Here is a 14,497-nt window from a genome sequence, read left to right as displayed (position 1 = left end):
TATTCTGTGGGCCCAGGCTCAGACACGGCGGAGGACGCTGCTCACAGCACCGGGGGTGGCACGAGCAGAAGCCGGTGATGATCATCCCCCTTCGCTCTGGGTCAGGTTTTGGGCACAGCCTGTTCCAGTGCCCAAGGGCCCTTTTGGGGAAGAAATTGTTCCCATAATCCAGCTTCAACCTGGCAGCACAGCAGGGACCCCGAGTGTGGCACTATGGGGTCTGGATCAACCCCAACCTTAGTGACGGTGACCTGGAGGTGGGAGGGGACATGGTTCAGGCACAACGTACCTCCTGGTAGGAAACAAGGACCTCACAACTCTTCTCCTTCCTGACCTCGAGCTTCTCACACAGCCCCACCATGGTGAGGTACGTGACACCAGGGCTGCTCTCAGACCCCACCATGGTGCAGGTTTTTCCTGCTCCGGTCTCGCCGTGAGCAAACACTGGGAGCAGAAAGGGTGGAGGGCTGAAACGATCGTTCATTCATGGGAGGCTCAGCCCGTCTCCCCATTAGCAGCACCCGGCACTTGGCAACTCTCTCATTTGAGGTTTCTGGAGTTATTTAATGCAGATAAAGCCACAAGAGGCACCTGCCAGTGGTGCACGGTGACAGAGCGGCCTTCAACGGCTCGCGGAGCGCACGAAGAGCCAGGAATGGCATCCTGCGGTCCCAGTGCCGGCCCGTGGTGAGACAGGAGAGCGGTCGTCTCCTGCTCGCGCCTCGCACACCGATGTGCTCGTTAAGCCGCTCAGCTGCTGACAGCCTGCGAACAGCACGAGGGGCTGCGGCGGCGGGCAAGGAGCTCCCAGACCCGGCTTTACGGCACTGCCAGCCTGGGAGATCTCGCAAGGGGCGCAGCAGCCCCCAAAACACCCCAGAGCTACGGGAGCGGATGGGGCAGGAGCTCCCGCACGGCCCCACGATGTTTCTTACCGGAGCAGCTGTAGCCGCTGAGCACAGTGTCCAGCAGCCTGCGGGGGCTGTGCGGGAACAGCTCGTCCTGCGTGGCCCCCTCCCCAAACACCGCTCAAACACAAACTCCATGTCCATACCCGGGTACTTGGGCGCTTGGGTGGGCAGCGCTGCCGGGGGGCACTGGGCACCTCGGGGTCAAAGACGATCACGTTTTCATCCACGATGTGCAGGACGGGGTGCGCGGCCCGACCTCGCTCGCCGCCTCCTCAGAGCTGGGGCTGACAGCCCCGCCAGCCACGGCCAGAACGAGCCCCCGCTCCCCGGCGGCCGCCTCCTCCCCGTTAATTAGCGCTGAGAAACCAGCACTGAGGACCCGCCGGGTGCTGGGGGTGGACACCTGCACCCTGTCCCCAGGGCCCCTCCTGTGTCCCCAGTGGCTCCCGCCCTCTGACCCCAGCGCAGCCACAGCAGTGGCCGGTGGCCCCGGGCACCCGCTGTCACCTCTAATTGGGCCATGTCCTGTCCGCGCCGAGGCAGCGGTGACGGGTGCGTGTGCTGGAGGGTCCCAGGGCCCTGCCTGGCCCGACCCCCTTGCGGTGTGGACGCCGTGTCCCCCAGGGGCACCCCCACCCACCTGCACTCTGGGGACAGGGACACGGTCGCGGTGGCACCCCCAGAGTCACCACTGGAGATGGCGGAGGGGACAGGGGATCCCCCCCCTGCACCCCCCGGCTGGGCCGATGCTTAAGCCACGCGGCGTGGTTGTGGGGGTGGCAGGAGGACCCTGTCCCCGGGGTGGGGAACAAGGGCTCTGCCCCCGCGGGGACACAGACAGCGCACAGGGACAGGTCACAGCTCTGCTTTACGGTGGAGTCACCCCGGGGTCGGGCAGCAAGGGCGGCTCCCCCCGCCCAGCACAGCCCCTGGAACAGGGCGGGGGAACCGTATAGACGTGTGTGTCCTGTACATATATACACGGCGGGACCCGGCACCGCCCCGCGGGGGGAGCAGCGGGAGCCGTGGGGCCAAGCGGGTGCACGGCCAGGGATGGGTGCAGGGGGCAGCACAGGGGGTCCCCAATATCTTGATGGCACCCCCAGCCCCCCAACCCCGAATTAACAGCTGTGGGGTGAGCGGTGGGGAAAGGGGGGTTGGGGAGCCCATAGATGGCCTGAGCAGCAGGAGGGGAGGTTGTGGGTTTGGTGGGGCTGTGGGGCGATGCCGTGTGTCCAGGCTGAGTCCGAGCAGACGATGAAGCCCAAGAAGGTGCTGTACTTGTTGTACAGGGGGGCAGCGCAGGGGGATCCCCAACCTCTACGATCTCCACAGCCCCCCAACCCCAAATTAGCAGCTGTGGGGTAAGTGGAGGGGAAAGGGGGGTTGGGGACCCTGTAGATGGCCTGGAGCAGCATGAGGTGGTGTTATGTGGTCGGGAGGACCGTGGCGTGCTGCTCTGGGTTTAGGGGGCTGTGGGGTGATGCTCTGGAGTTGAGTGGGCCGCAGGGCGATGCTGTGGGGCTAGAAGGTGATGCCCTGAGGCTGGATGGTTGCAGGGGGCAGCTATAGGGCCGGACGGCTGTGGGGCGATGCTGTGGAGTTTGGGGGGGCTGTGGGGCGATGCCGTGGGTCCAGGCTCAGTCCGAGTAGATGATGAAGCCGGAGAAGGTGCTGTACTTGTTGTTGTTGCCCCCGTGGGCTTTGCCCCCGTCCAGCTTGATGAAGACCTCGTCCCCCGCGTCCAGGTGCAGGATGACGCTGTTGCTGGCGTAGTCGTAGTTCTGGTCGGCGTCCTGTGCGATGGCGCTGGCCCGCACCTGCGCAGGGGACAGCGCGGCACCGCCTCAGGGGACACCCAGGGGACACCCAGGGGACACCCAGGGGACCGGCTCATCCGCTGCCAGCAAGACCGCCCGCAGCTCCGGATGGCACAGGGTGTCCCCGGTCCCCACCCGTGGGTCACTAATGGAGGTGGCTTCTCCGAGCACCGCTCAGAGCCTTTCCCCGGGCCAGCACCCTCAGGTGCGGGACCACGGGTCTGGGTTGGGATGTGGGACCTCAGCTCAGACACAGGACCCAGCTCTGGGTTCAGACACACGGTGACGTCCCAGACACGGGACCTGCCTCTGGGTTCGGATGTGGCACACTATCACCCAATTTGAGTGCGGGACCATGGCCCCAACATGGAACCACAGCTCCAAATTCAGACACGGGACCACAGCCTAGACACAGGACCCCATCTCCCAGTTTGGATGCAGAACCACATCTCAGATACGGGACCTCAACTCCAGATTCGGGTGCAGAACCACGTCTCGAACACAAGACCCCAACTCCAGATTCAGGTGCAGAACCACGTCTCGAACACAGGACCCCGTCTCCCAGCCCAGTCCCAAACCAATTTGCTGAATCCAGCGCATCCCCACACGTCTTCACGGGCATCACATGGATAGCGAGGGCTGAGCTCAAACCCCCAAACACAAACCTCGCTGCTCACCCGGATCCCAACCTGCTGTGGGGCGGGATGCTCCCCCCATAAATATTTCCGCGGTGCTGGAGGACAAGGCCAGGAGGAGCCGGCAGAGCCAGAGGTGCCGTAACCGCCAGGCAAAGCAGCTCCGCGGCTGGAGCCGGCTGCCGCGGCTGAATTATTTGGATAATCAAATCTCCGCCGGCGCCTTGCGGGGAGATCACGCGGTGCTGGGTGACAGTGACAAGCCGGCAGGTAAAATCCCCAGTGAAATGCAAAAGCGATGCACAGGGGAGAGGAGGCTCCTAATTACAGCTGACGAGAATGGGCATTTAATTGGCTGACGCCGGGGAGGCAGCGCTGAGCGGCTGCGGGGTCCCGGGCCAGGGGGACAGGAGGGGTGTCCCCATGGATTCCTGTGCTTTGGTCCCAGGACGGGGGCCCCAGGGGTCCCCTCCCCCTCAGGAATGCAGCTGCGTCTCCCCGAGCCCCAGGCAGTCGGTGAGGGCACGGTCAGACACTGTTAACTCTGGAACCTACTGATGGCCCAACAGGTGCTCCCATAGGGCTTGCTCTTGCCCGTGCGGCTGTATCCCTTGTGCCATCATCAAGGCTGTCACCCTGCTAAAAGTCACCCTGTGTCTACCCCACCACCACGAGGGTCCCCGTCCCCACAGGGGACGGTGAATCTCAGTCGGTCACAGCGCCCCAGTCCCAGGGGATGCTGCCTCGGCGGGGTCTGGCCAAGGAAGAGGAGTTGGGGACGAAGCACAGGGGAAGGAGAACCAGGAGAAGCCATTTGGTGCCGGGCTCTGCTGCCATTGTCCCCCCCCCGCCGCAGCCAGAGCCGCCCGGTGTCATCCGTCTTCCCTCGTTAAGGAGCTGCCTCGTCACCGTGCGCCCGCCAGCCCTTGGCACTAACCAGGGAAGATAAATGGCAGCACCGGGGCCGGGCTGAGCCGCTCCCGGCACCGCAGCAGCACAGGAGGTGGGGGCTGCCACCGCGTCCCTCCTCCCATGGCCTTGTCCCCCTCGTCCTGCTCCGTGCCTCAGTTTCCCCCAGCCATGGCCACACGCAGCCCCTGGAGGTGGGAACTGTTTGGGGACACAGCCCCCAGCAGCCGCTGTCACCGACCCCAGTGACAATGCTGGGGTGATGTCACCCGCCCTGGGCACACCGTGGGCTGGGGATGGTCCCTGACGTGGCTGCACCCATGGGGGGGACACGGGCAGAGGGGGGAGCACCTGTGTCCAGGCTGAGCCACTCACAGTGACACTCAGCACCTTGGGGACACCAAGTGCCCCGGCCACTGCGGCCCAGGACCCCCACGCATGGCAGCGGGTGCCCCCCGAACCCCAAGTGCAGCAGCAGGTGCCACCCCAGCCCCCCAGGCACGGTGGTGGATGTGCCCCCAGTGCACCCCTGTGTCCCCGCAGTCCCCTTGGGGACCATCCCCAGGCCCCCACCCTCAGGGACACCCCGGGGCTGTGTTCCCCCCAGCCGCAGTGCGGCCACAGCTTTGGTACACGGGACAGCAGGGACAGAACACCCACCCCCCGCCACAGGGACCCCAAAACCACTCGGCTCCATCCCCCCATCCGCCCATCCAGCATCTCCCCCCAGTCCCACTGCCCCACTCCAGGCTAATACAAATACGAATAATTAATGCTAATTAACCCCCAGGAGCAGCTCCCCTGGCTCTCATTAACTCCAGCCCTGACGCAGGGGTGATGGGGCTGCGCCCCAAGCCAGCAGCGCTGGAGGAAAGTGGGGAGACAGGGAGGGCCCCCAAGTTCTAATTCCATTGGGATCGACCCCCATTGGCTGGGGGCACCCCCAGTTCTGCTGGGATGGGGGATTTCCCATAATAAGCCCCTTATTAACCCCTTTTTTGGAGCATTTTGGGGGTATATTTTTTAAACTCTCCCGCCGGTGTGCTCCCCCGCCTTCCAAACCACTTCTTTATAAATATTGGAGCAGCGATACCTCATTAGTAATTAACAAGCGGTTAATTAAGCTGCATCGCGCGCCCGCCCGAGCGCGGCTCCTCTCGACGAGGGCTCCGTAGCTTCTGGAAACTCATCCGGTAGCGCCCGGGAGCATCGATGCCCCAGTGAGCCGTGGGGATCGGGGCTCGGGGGGGTGGGAGGAGGTGAGAAGGTTTTGGGGGGTCCCCAAAAATATTTTGGGGGTGGGATTTTGGCAGAGGAAAAAAGGGGTGAGGTGGGTTTTTTTGGGGATGCTCAGACCAGAGTTATACAGGTGCTGCTTGGGAGAAGGAGGCAGCGGTGACAAGCGCTGCTGGGACCCCCCGAAATTTGGGGATGAGGCGGGGGGGGAAAGACCAAAAAAAGATGTAATAAAATATAAAATTAAATTGTCTGGATGGAGAAAAAATGGCCAAGTGGCTCCTGTGTTGACTGCGCTCCTGGCTCGGAGGTTTTCGGAGCCGAGGGTGACGCACGGTGGTTGTGCCAGGGCTCCTGCTCCCCCCACCCCCGGCTTTTTTGGGGTTGATAACTGAGTTTTGGGGTTATTTGGTGTCATACGTCCCCAGGACAGGGATGCGCCGTGGGGCTCGATGCCGGGAGAAAATGATGGGAAGTGGGAGCGGGATGAATCCCGGCGAGGACACCGGCTGCGGTGACACTGAGGGGATGGAGCCCGGGTGACATTCCGGGGGTCGCAGCCACATCCTGCGCCTCGAGTCACGGCCCGGGGGACACGGTGTGGGAAAGGGGCAGCACCCGAAAACCGCGGGGCTGGAGGGGCCGTGTGGGGGTCAGGAGGATTTGGGGATGGTGGGGCTGGGAGGGATGGGGGGACAGGGAGGGAGCAGCCTGGGGGTGTCCCCCCCATGGTGTCCCCACGCTGCCCGGCTGGGGAAGGGGACATCTCTGCTGAGACAGCGGCAGCAGAGCTGGCTCCGGGCTGGGGTGCAGCACCCAACAGTGGGGCAGGCGCTGTCCCCTCCGGGCCACCACAGACACTGTTCCCCCTGGGGAGTCCCAGCGGGGACAACAGTGAGGGGGGCAGGACACCCTGGGGACACGGCGGGGACACCCCAAGGCACCCCAGAGGCACGGCGGAGCCGAGGAAAGGACCGAGGGGACACACCAGGGCAGCACGGCTGCGGTGGCAGTGCATGTCCCCAGTGCTGGGAAGGGGACAGAGCACCCAGGGGAGCCTCTCTGGGGACAGAAGAAGGATGGGGGTCCCAGGGGTGCACCCAGAGCCCATTATTGTCACCAGGAGAAGGATGAGGGTCCCCGGGAACGCACCCAACGCTCATTATTGTCACCAGGAAAAGGATGTGGCACCCGGGGGTGCACCCAGAGCCCAGCATCACTAGCGGGAGGAGGACGGAACATCCCGGGGTTGCGTCTCCAGGGCGGGGAGAGGGATGAGACACCCCGAGGATGTTTCTCTGAAGCCAGGAGCAGGACGAGGTGTCCTGGGGATGCACCCGGAGCCCATCGTGTCACTGGGAGAAGGATGGAGCACCCTGGGGGTGCAGCTCTGCGGCTGGGAGAAGGATGTGACACCCCAGGGATGCACCCAGAGCTCATCATCACCACCGCAAAAAAGATGGAGCACCCCGGGGGTGCATCTCTGAGACTGGGAAAAGGATGGGGCACCCTGGGGATGCACCCAGAGCCCCTCACTGCCACTGGGAGAAGGATGGGGGTCCCTGGGGACGCATCTCCAGGGCTGGGAAGAGGACGGGGCATCTCAGGGATGCACCCACAGCCCGTTATCACCCCTGGGAAAAGGATGGAGCACCCATGGAAGCACCCAGAGCCCTTCTCCAGTGCGTGGGGGGCAGCGACAGCTCCGGTCCCACCGTGGGTCTGGGAGCTGGGGTGGGCAGCCCTTACCTGCCCGTTCTTGCAGAGGTCGGCCCACATGCTGGTGCCGTCGCCGCCGCGCATGAGGACGTGGTAGGTGAAGAAGTAGGTGCCGGGGATGGCGCAGGTGAACTTGCCGGAGGCGGCGTCGTAGCTGTTGCCCAGGTTGGTGACCACGTCGTCGAACTTGAGGACCTCGTAGCCCTCGTGGGGGTTCTTGAGGCCGGCGTAGAAGGCGACGCGTGGCACCGTGCTGTAGGTCGCCGCGCTCACCGCACCCGTAGCCCCCGGTCCCGGTAATCCCGGGGGTCCCGGTCGTCCCGCTTCACCGCGCGCCCCCGCCGGTCCCGGCGGTCCAGGCTCTCCGGGCGGCCCCGGCGGTCCCGGTTTCCCCGGTCGCCCCGGTTTGCCCTGGGGACCTTGCACCAGGGTGGAGGGCGGCGGGAGGGGGCCGCGTTCGGCCGGTTGCGGCGGGGGAGCAGCGGCGGGGCCGTAGGGCTCGCAGACCATCCGGCAGGTCCCCAGCATCTCGTACCGGCCGTCGGTACCGGCGGAGCTCACCAGCACCGGGATGAGCACCACCAGCACCAGCACCATCACCACCCCCGCCGCGGCCGCCAGCAAAGTTTTCCGGCCCAGGCTGAGCCGCCGCCCGGCCGGGGCGCGTTGTCGCCCGGGGGTGGCAATGGTGCCGGTGGAGGGGAGCAGGGCGGCGGCGGCGGGGGGGGCTCGGGGGTGGCGGCGGCCGCTCCGCTCCGCTGCGCTCCGCTGGCTCCGGTGCGCCCCGCGCCGCCCAGGCCACGCCCAACCGCTCGGGACACGCCCACCGCCACGCCCACCGCCGCCCGGGCCCCGCCCACACAGCGTACTGGGCGGGGGGACACGCCCCGGCCACGCCCCCCCTCCCCGGCCACGCCCACCCCTGCGGCCCCCACGCCGCGCCCCACCCGCGACCCCTGCGTTCTCCGTGGGACCCGGTCCCGCCACCGCGGGGACCCCTCGGTCACCCCGAGTCACGCCCTGTCCCCACGGGGCGCAGGCGGCACCACCCGGGGACCCGGCGGCCGCGACCCCACGGGGGCTGGAGCTCCGGTCACCTCCGTGCCCGGGAGCTGGGGACACCCGCTGGGACCTGTTACCTGTGTCCCCACAGGGGCAAACCCACAGGTGACAATTCCCACAGCATCCCCCACCTCTCTGCCTCAGTTTCCCCGGGTCTCAGGGGACCCACGCTGTGGGACAGCTCAGGTGACCCAAGCACCCATTGGGGTCAACCACGGGGTGGCGGGACAGGGCGCCACCACCAGCGGTAAAGGCTGCTGTGACAACCACGCACACACGAGTGCCACCACGGGGACAGCCAGGCCGTGCTCGGGGGTGACGGCCACGCCAAAGAGCCGTCCCCGGCGGGGCTGAGCACCGGCGGGCCCGTGACATGGGGACAACGCAGCTGCGCCCGCTCCGTCGCCTGCCATCTCCATCAGCCTCGGCGGGGACAGCGGGACGCGATGGCAAGTGACAGCCGCCGCCAGCGCCGGGGGTGAGCGAAGGACACGGGGCCGGGGGGGACACACGCGGTGGGGACGGGGTGGAGGGGACACAGGCATAGAGCAGCCCCAGGGCTGCTCCCAGAGCCGCGGTGCTTTGGTGGCCTTGGGTGACAGTGCCAAGGTGGCATCAACTCCAGTGACGCCCATGGATGGCCTTCCCAGGGGGTGCGTCCTCATCGTAACCCCCCCAAAAACCCACCCTGGGGGTGCGTCCCCTTCCAGTGCCACCCTCAGGCTGTGTCCCCAAACCTCAGGGGACACGTGGGGGACAGATCCCAGCCTCCCCAACCCAAAAGGAGGAGGGACCAAGGGGACACTTGGCAGCACATCGATCGTCCCCGCGTCCCCCTCAGCTCCAGCAGAGGCTTTAATTTAATCAGCGTGCGAAAATCAATTAGTCGCCTTTAAGGAGGCAATTATTCCTGGGGGTTTAACGAGGCGTGGGGGGGGGGGGCAGGGTGTTTTCGGGTGGGTGTGCTGCCAGCCCCATGTCCCCCCGCGAGCTGTCACCGTCATGTCACCAGCTCCTTCCCTGGTTCTTTTCTCCACTGTTGTCCCCCACTCCCACCTCATTATCCTTCTTTTTTAACGAGCGCCTAAAAATACGCCTCGGCGAGGTCACAGGCTGCGTGAGTCACCCGCCAGCGCGATGCCGCGGTGGCCTGGGTGGGCAGGGGGATCCGCGTGGGGACGGGGTGGCCGTGGTGGGGACACGGGCGTGCCCTGGTTGTGTCAAGGGATCATCTCACCCAGAGGGCTGGGGACATCTCTGGTCCTGGTCACTGTGTCCTCTTGCTGGGGCCACAGCCCCCGGTCCCCTCTTTGCCACAGGTCTTTGTGTCACCATGGCATGGCCACCACCCCAGGGCAGCTCACTGCCATGGGTCACCGTGTCCCCATGGCATGGCCACCATGTCCCCAAGCTGTGTCCCTACAGCCTGGTGGCAGAGCTGGGATGGCTTCAGTGCCACCCTGGGGCAGCAGCACCCTATGGATGGGGACAACACCCCAGGTGACCCTAACTGGAGACCCCACAGTGCTCCCTGTCCCCAACCCCTGCATGGGGGTGCAGCACAGCCCCTGAGCCGGCTCTGTCCCCATGGGGCCAGAGACTGCTGGGCCATGGCTGGGAAAGGGGACACAGCTGGGAGGTGACAGCAGTGGCAGCAGTGGTGGCAGTGGCTACAGTGACTGCAGTGGCAGCAGTGTCTGCGGTGGCAGTAGTGGCTGTGGTGGCTGCAGTGCCAGCAGTGGTTGTGGTGGCTGCAGTGGTTGTGATGACAGTGGTGGCAGCGGTGACAGTGGTGGCTGCAGTGGTTGCAGTGGCTGATATGGCTGCAGTGGCTGTGGTGACAGCAGTGGCTGCGGTGGTTACAGTGGCTGAGGGGACAGTGGTGGCAGCGGTGACAGCAGTGGCTATGGTGGCTGCGGTGGTTACAGTGGCTGCGGTGACAGTGGTGGCTGTAGTGGCTGTGGTGGTTACAGTGGCTGCGGTGGCAGTGGTGACAGCGGTGGCTGCGGTGACAGCGGTGGCTGTGGTGACAGCTCACTCGCGGCAGCTCCTCCGCAAAGGTTAAGCAAACAGCAGCTCCTGCGATCGATGCGCCCGGCCCGGGGCTGTTTGCTCTGCCTGGTGACGCGGGGACGGGGGTGGGTGACGCCGCGGGGGACGCTGGTGGCCGGGGGGGCTGATCAATGCTCAGGGGCGCAGGCTCGGCCTGGGGGTGGCTGAGCCCCCCCATGCCCCACAGCTCACTGGGGAGCTCGTTAAGGGGGTTTGGGGAAGGGACAGGGGCTGGGGGTCGGTGCTGCGCTGTGCCTCAGTTTCCCCTCCCGGCGCTGCAGCCAGGCAGGAGCCGCCGCTGCCCATGGGACCACGCGTGGCCAGGGGGACACAGACCCTGCAGTCGTGGCACCGTGTCCCCCGCTGCTGTGGTTACCCCGGGTGTGCAACACTCATGGCTCAGCACTAATTAGCACCCAGAGGCAGAATTAACGACCCTGATGTCAGGCCGTGCTGACGAGCCTGGGGACAGGGCTGCAGGATGGAGGTGACAGCACGGCGGGTCCCAGCACTGGACGGGGCAGGGGGTGCTCCTGGTTGGCTGGTGGCCAGATGGCTCGTTCGCTGGTCACACACTTGGCTAGAGAGCTGGCCAGTTGGCTACCTGGCTAGCCACACAGCTGGGTGGCTGGTTGGCAGGTAGAAAATTGACCAACTGCTGGTTGGCCAACTGGCTACTTGGTTTGAAGGCCACCTAGATGGCTGTTTGGCTAGCTGGCTGGCTAGTTGGCCAGTTGGTTGACTGGGTGGCTGGTAGGTGATTGGCTAGCTGGCAGGCAGCCAGCTGGTCGGCCAACTACATGGTTGGTAGATGACTAGCCAGTTGTCTGGCTGGCTAGCTGGCTGCTTGGTGGGTTGGCTGGCTAGCTGGTTGTTTGGCTAGCTGGCCAGCTGGCTGCTTGAGTGTCTGGCTTGCCAGTTGAGCAACAGGCTGGCTGGCTAGTTGACTGATGAACTGGCCAACAGGTCGGTTGGCTGGCTGGTCCGCTGGCCATCTGGCTGGTTGGCAGGCTGACTAGTTGGCTACCCAGTTAGCCAACAGGTTGGGTGGCTAAGTGGTTGCTTAGCTAACTGGTCAGTTGGCCACCCAGCTGGTTGGCTAGTTGACTGGCCAGTTAGCCACCAAGTTGGTTGGCTGCCCTGGCCCTGGGGACAAGGACGTGCCACACGGCCCAGCCCAACGCCGGCACCGTCCCTTGTCCCATGCGGGAGCCCAGCTGCAGGCAGGGGGACACGGTGGGGGTGGCGCGTCCCCCCCGTCCCTGTCCCCGTCATGCTGCCTCTCATTATGGCTGCGGCGGGGCCGGCCACCCTCCCGCCGCGCAGCAATTAAGGGCTGCCAGCACCGCGGCTAATTAGCGCTGCTGAGTGATGGGAAGTGGCTGCTCGCCTGGCAGCAGGGCGCGCGGGTGGAGGGGACAGGATCGGGGACGGGTCCCCCAGGGGGACTTGGGCTGCTGGGACCTTCTGTGCTGTCCCCAGGGTGCCCCAGGGCTGGTGGGGACGGGGTGTGACACAGCCAGGGGTGTGCAGTGACATTGGGTGACAGCCCACAAGATGTGCAGGGGGTGGCACCGGGGAGTGTCCTGCACGGTATGTGACACCCCAGGCCATGCAGTGACGGTGACACTGGGTGACACCCCGTGGGCCACGCAGTGGCAGCAACACTGGGTGATACACTGCGGGACAGCAATGATGGTGACACTGGGTGACACCCCGTGGGCCATGCAGTGACATAGCACTATGTGACATCCCATGGACCAGGCACTGATGGTGACTCTGTGTGACAACCCACGGGAGCTGCAGTGACACTGCATGGCACCCAGCGGCCCCGCGGTGACAGTGACACCCTGTGCACTGCGCGGTGACAGTGACACCATGTGACACCCCGGGGAGCAGCAGTGATGCTGTGCCGTACCTCAGGGCTGCATCACAGCACCGTGTGACACGAGTGGGACTGAGCGGCCATGGTGACACCGTGTGACACCCCAGGGGCTGTGCAGTGACAGCGACACAGTGCCATACCCCAGGACCATGCAGTGACACTAGTGACACTGATGCCATGTGGTGACACCACACTCAGCCCCTCCACCTGTCTCCCCCTCGGGGTCCAATCCTCCTTGGGTATTGGGGACAGTCCCCACTGGGGGATGTCACCCTGTCCCTACAGCCCCATGCGGGGGGACCTGCCAGCTCCGGGACATCTGCACCCCCACCTGCCTGGTGGGTGCCCCAAGATGGGTGCCCGGGACGGGGTGCACTGGAAATGGGGTGCTCTGGGGAGGGGCTGCAGCGGGAGGGGGACACTGGGGACAGGTGCAGCGGGAAGGCGGCCGCTCGTCTGTCACGGTCCCCGTCAGCCGCAGCGCCATCGATCCCATTTGCAGCAGGTAAATATTTGGGGTGTGTGATGCAGGGGGGTGGCTGCTCACACAGCCCCGATCGATGGCGGGCGGTGCGGTGAGCGGGGGCAGCCTCGGCGCGGGGCCGGGGACACAGTGGGGCCGGGGGATGTGGGGATGCTGGGGGACACCCTTGGGTCACCCCCAGCACCCTTGGGTCTCCCCCAGCACCCACGTCATGAGCGCAGGGGGCTCAGCCAGGGCATCCCCCCATGTTGGGACACCTGCTGCCCCCTCCATAGCCATTGAAGGAGCTGCCGATGCCACCGCCACGGACACCGGGTGTCCTGCCAGCGTGTCCCCAAGGCGGGGGGTGGCTGGGAGTGGGACCTGGGGGTGCTGGGGTGATGCTGGGGCTGGTGTCCCACAGCACTCATGAGGGACATCAGCACCCACAGGGGACATCAGCACCCACGGGGGGACTCTGTGTCCAAGCATCAGGCTCTGGGGTGGGTGCCAACACGCAGCCCACCCAGGGGGCTCAACCCCCAGCACAGCCCCAGGCACCCAGCACCCCCAAAGCGGGCACCCCGAGGCCAGGCCAGCCCCGGTGACACCCTGCACGTCGCCGTTGTCCCCGTGGAACCGTCCCCTGAGCCCCGCTAAACTCGTTAGCGGTGGCGAACGTCAGCAGGGCAGGAGCCGAGCGCCAAATGCGATTACGGTGCCTGTCTCGCTTTCTTTGTCCCCCCCGGCCTCATTGCAGCCCCATTTATCGTGGAGGCAGCAGGAGGGAGTGGGGATGGTGACAGTCAGAGCTTATCCTGGGCTGAGCCCGTCCTGCTCCTGTGCTGATTTACGGCTGCGAGGGACTCCCGGCATCACCACCGCAATTATGGGCTGTTCAAACCAGGGTAGGGACGGGCGGAGGCTCAGTGCCTGCCTACGGCTCCCCCGGCGCGGCCTGAGAAGTTGGGGTGACCAGGGAGCACCCCGTGTCCCCAGGCAAGTGACACAGGGCCCCCAGGCACAGGGCTGGGCTCAGAGGGGGTGGGATGGGTGCCTGGCCCCAAAGAGAGGTACAGGCAGGGCTGTGGCACCTGAGAAAGGTCCCTGTGCCCAAAGGCTGGGGACAGTGAGGACGCTGCCCGGCTCTGCTGTGTCCCTGCTGGGACAACAAGCCCAGGTGGGGGAGAAAGGGGGGTCAGAGCCCAAGTGTCATGGAGCACCCTGGGGACCTCTGTGCACAGGGGGTGGTGACACCCACCTTGCTCAAAACATGGGGACAGGTGGTGGCAGCAGAATAGGGGGTGGCAGTGGGACAAGGTCGCGGCAGCAAGACAGGGGGGTGGCAGCAGGACAAGGGGTGGCAGCAAGACAGGGGGGTGGCAGCGTGACAAGGGGGTGGCAACAGGACAGGGGATGACAGCAGGATGGGAGGGGGCAGCAGGACAAGGGGGGGCAGCAGGACGGGGGGTGACAGTGGGACAGGATGGTGGGAGCAGGATGGGGGGTGATAGCAGAAGAGGGGCTGTCAGCAGGACGGGGGTGGCATCAGGACAGGGGTGGCAGCAGGACGGGGCTGTCAGCCGCCATGCCCATTGCCGATGCACAGCCACGGCCCCCCCAAAAGCTCAGTGGGGGGACGCTGGGGAAAAGCCCGAGCGCGCTCACCAGCTCCGCTTGCGTGCGCTGAACTTTACCCAGCGCAGCCGTGCCCCGGCATCCCAACGAGCTGGGGATGGGACGGAACCGGCAGCGCTCGCAGGCGCGGACCCGCGGGAGCCGCTACAATTAGTGGTTTATTAAAG

The 14,497-nt window shown here is 65.7% G+C and overlaps 1 protein-coding gene across 1 annotated transcript; it reads right to left on the bottom strand.

The window, feature by feature from the left end:
• Positions 1-1,760: 1,760 nt before the first annotated feature.
• C1QL1 (complement C1q like 1) lies at positions 1,761-8,010 on the bottom strand. The gene is made up of 2 exons (XM_065856103.2): positions 7,261-8,010; positions 1,761-2,731 (listed from the first exon to the last, which is right to left on the bottom strand). The coding sequence occupies exons 1-2, from the start codon at positions 7,825-7,827 to the stop codon at positions 2,552-2,554; spliced, it is 747 nt and encodes a 248-aa protein (XP_065712175.1). The 5' UTR covers positions 7,828-8,010; the 3' UTR covers positions 1,761-2,551.
• Between the last annotated feature and the right edge of the window lie 6,487 nt (positions 8,011-14,497).

Source organism: Patagioenas fasciata, chromosome 22, assembly GCF_037038585.1.
Source record: "Patagioenas fasciata isolate bPatFas1 chromosome 22, bPatFas1.hap1, whole genome shotgun sequence".
Taxonomy (NCBI): Eukaryota; Metazoa; Chordata; class Aves; order Columbiformes; family Columbidae; genus Patagioenas; species Patagioenas fasciata.
Note: the sequence above shows the minus strand (reverse complement) of the source record. Positions and strands in the feature narration are given on the sequence as shown.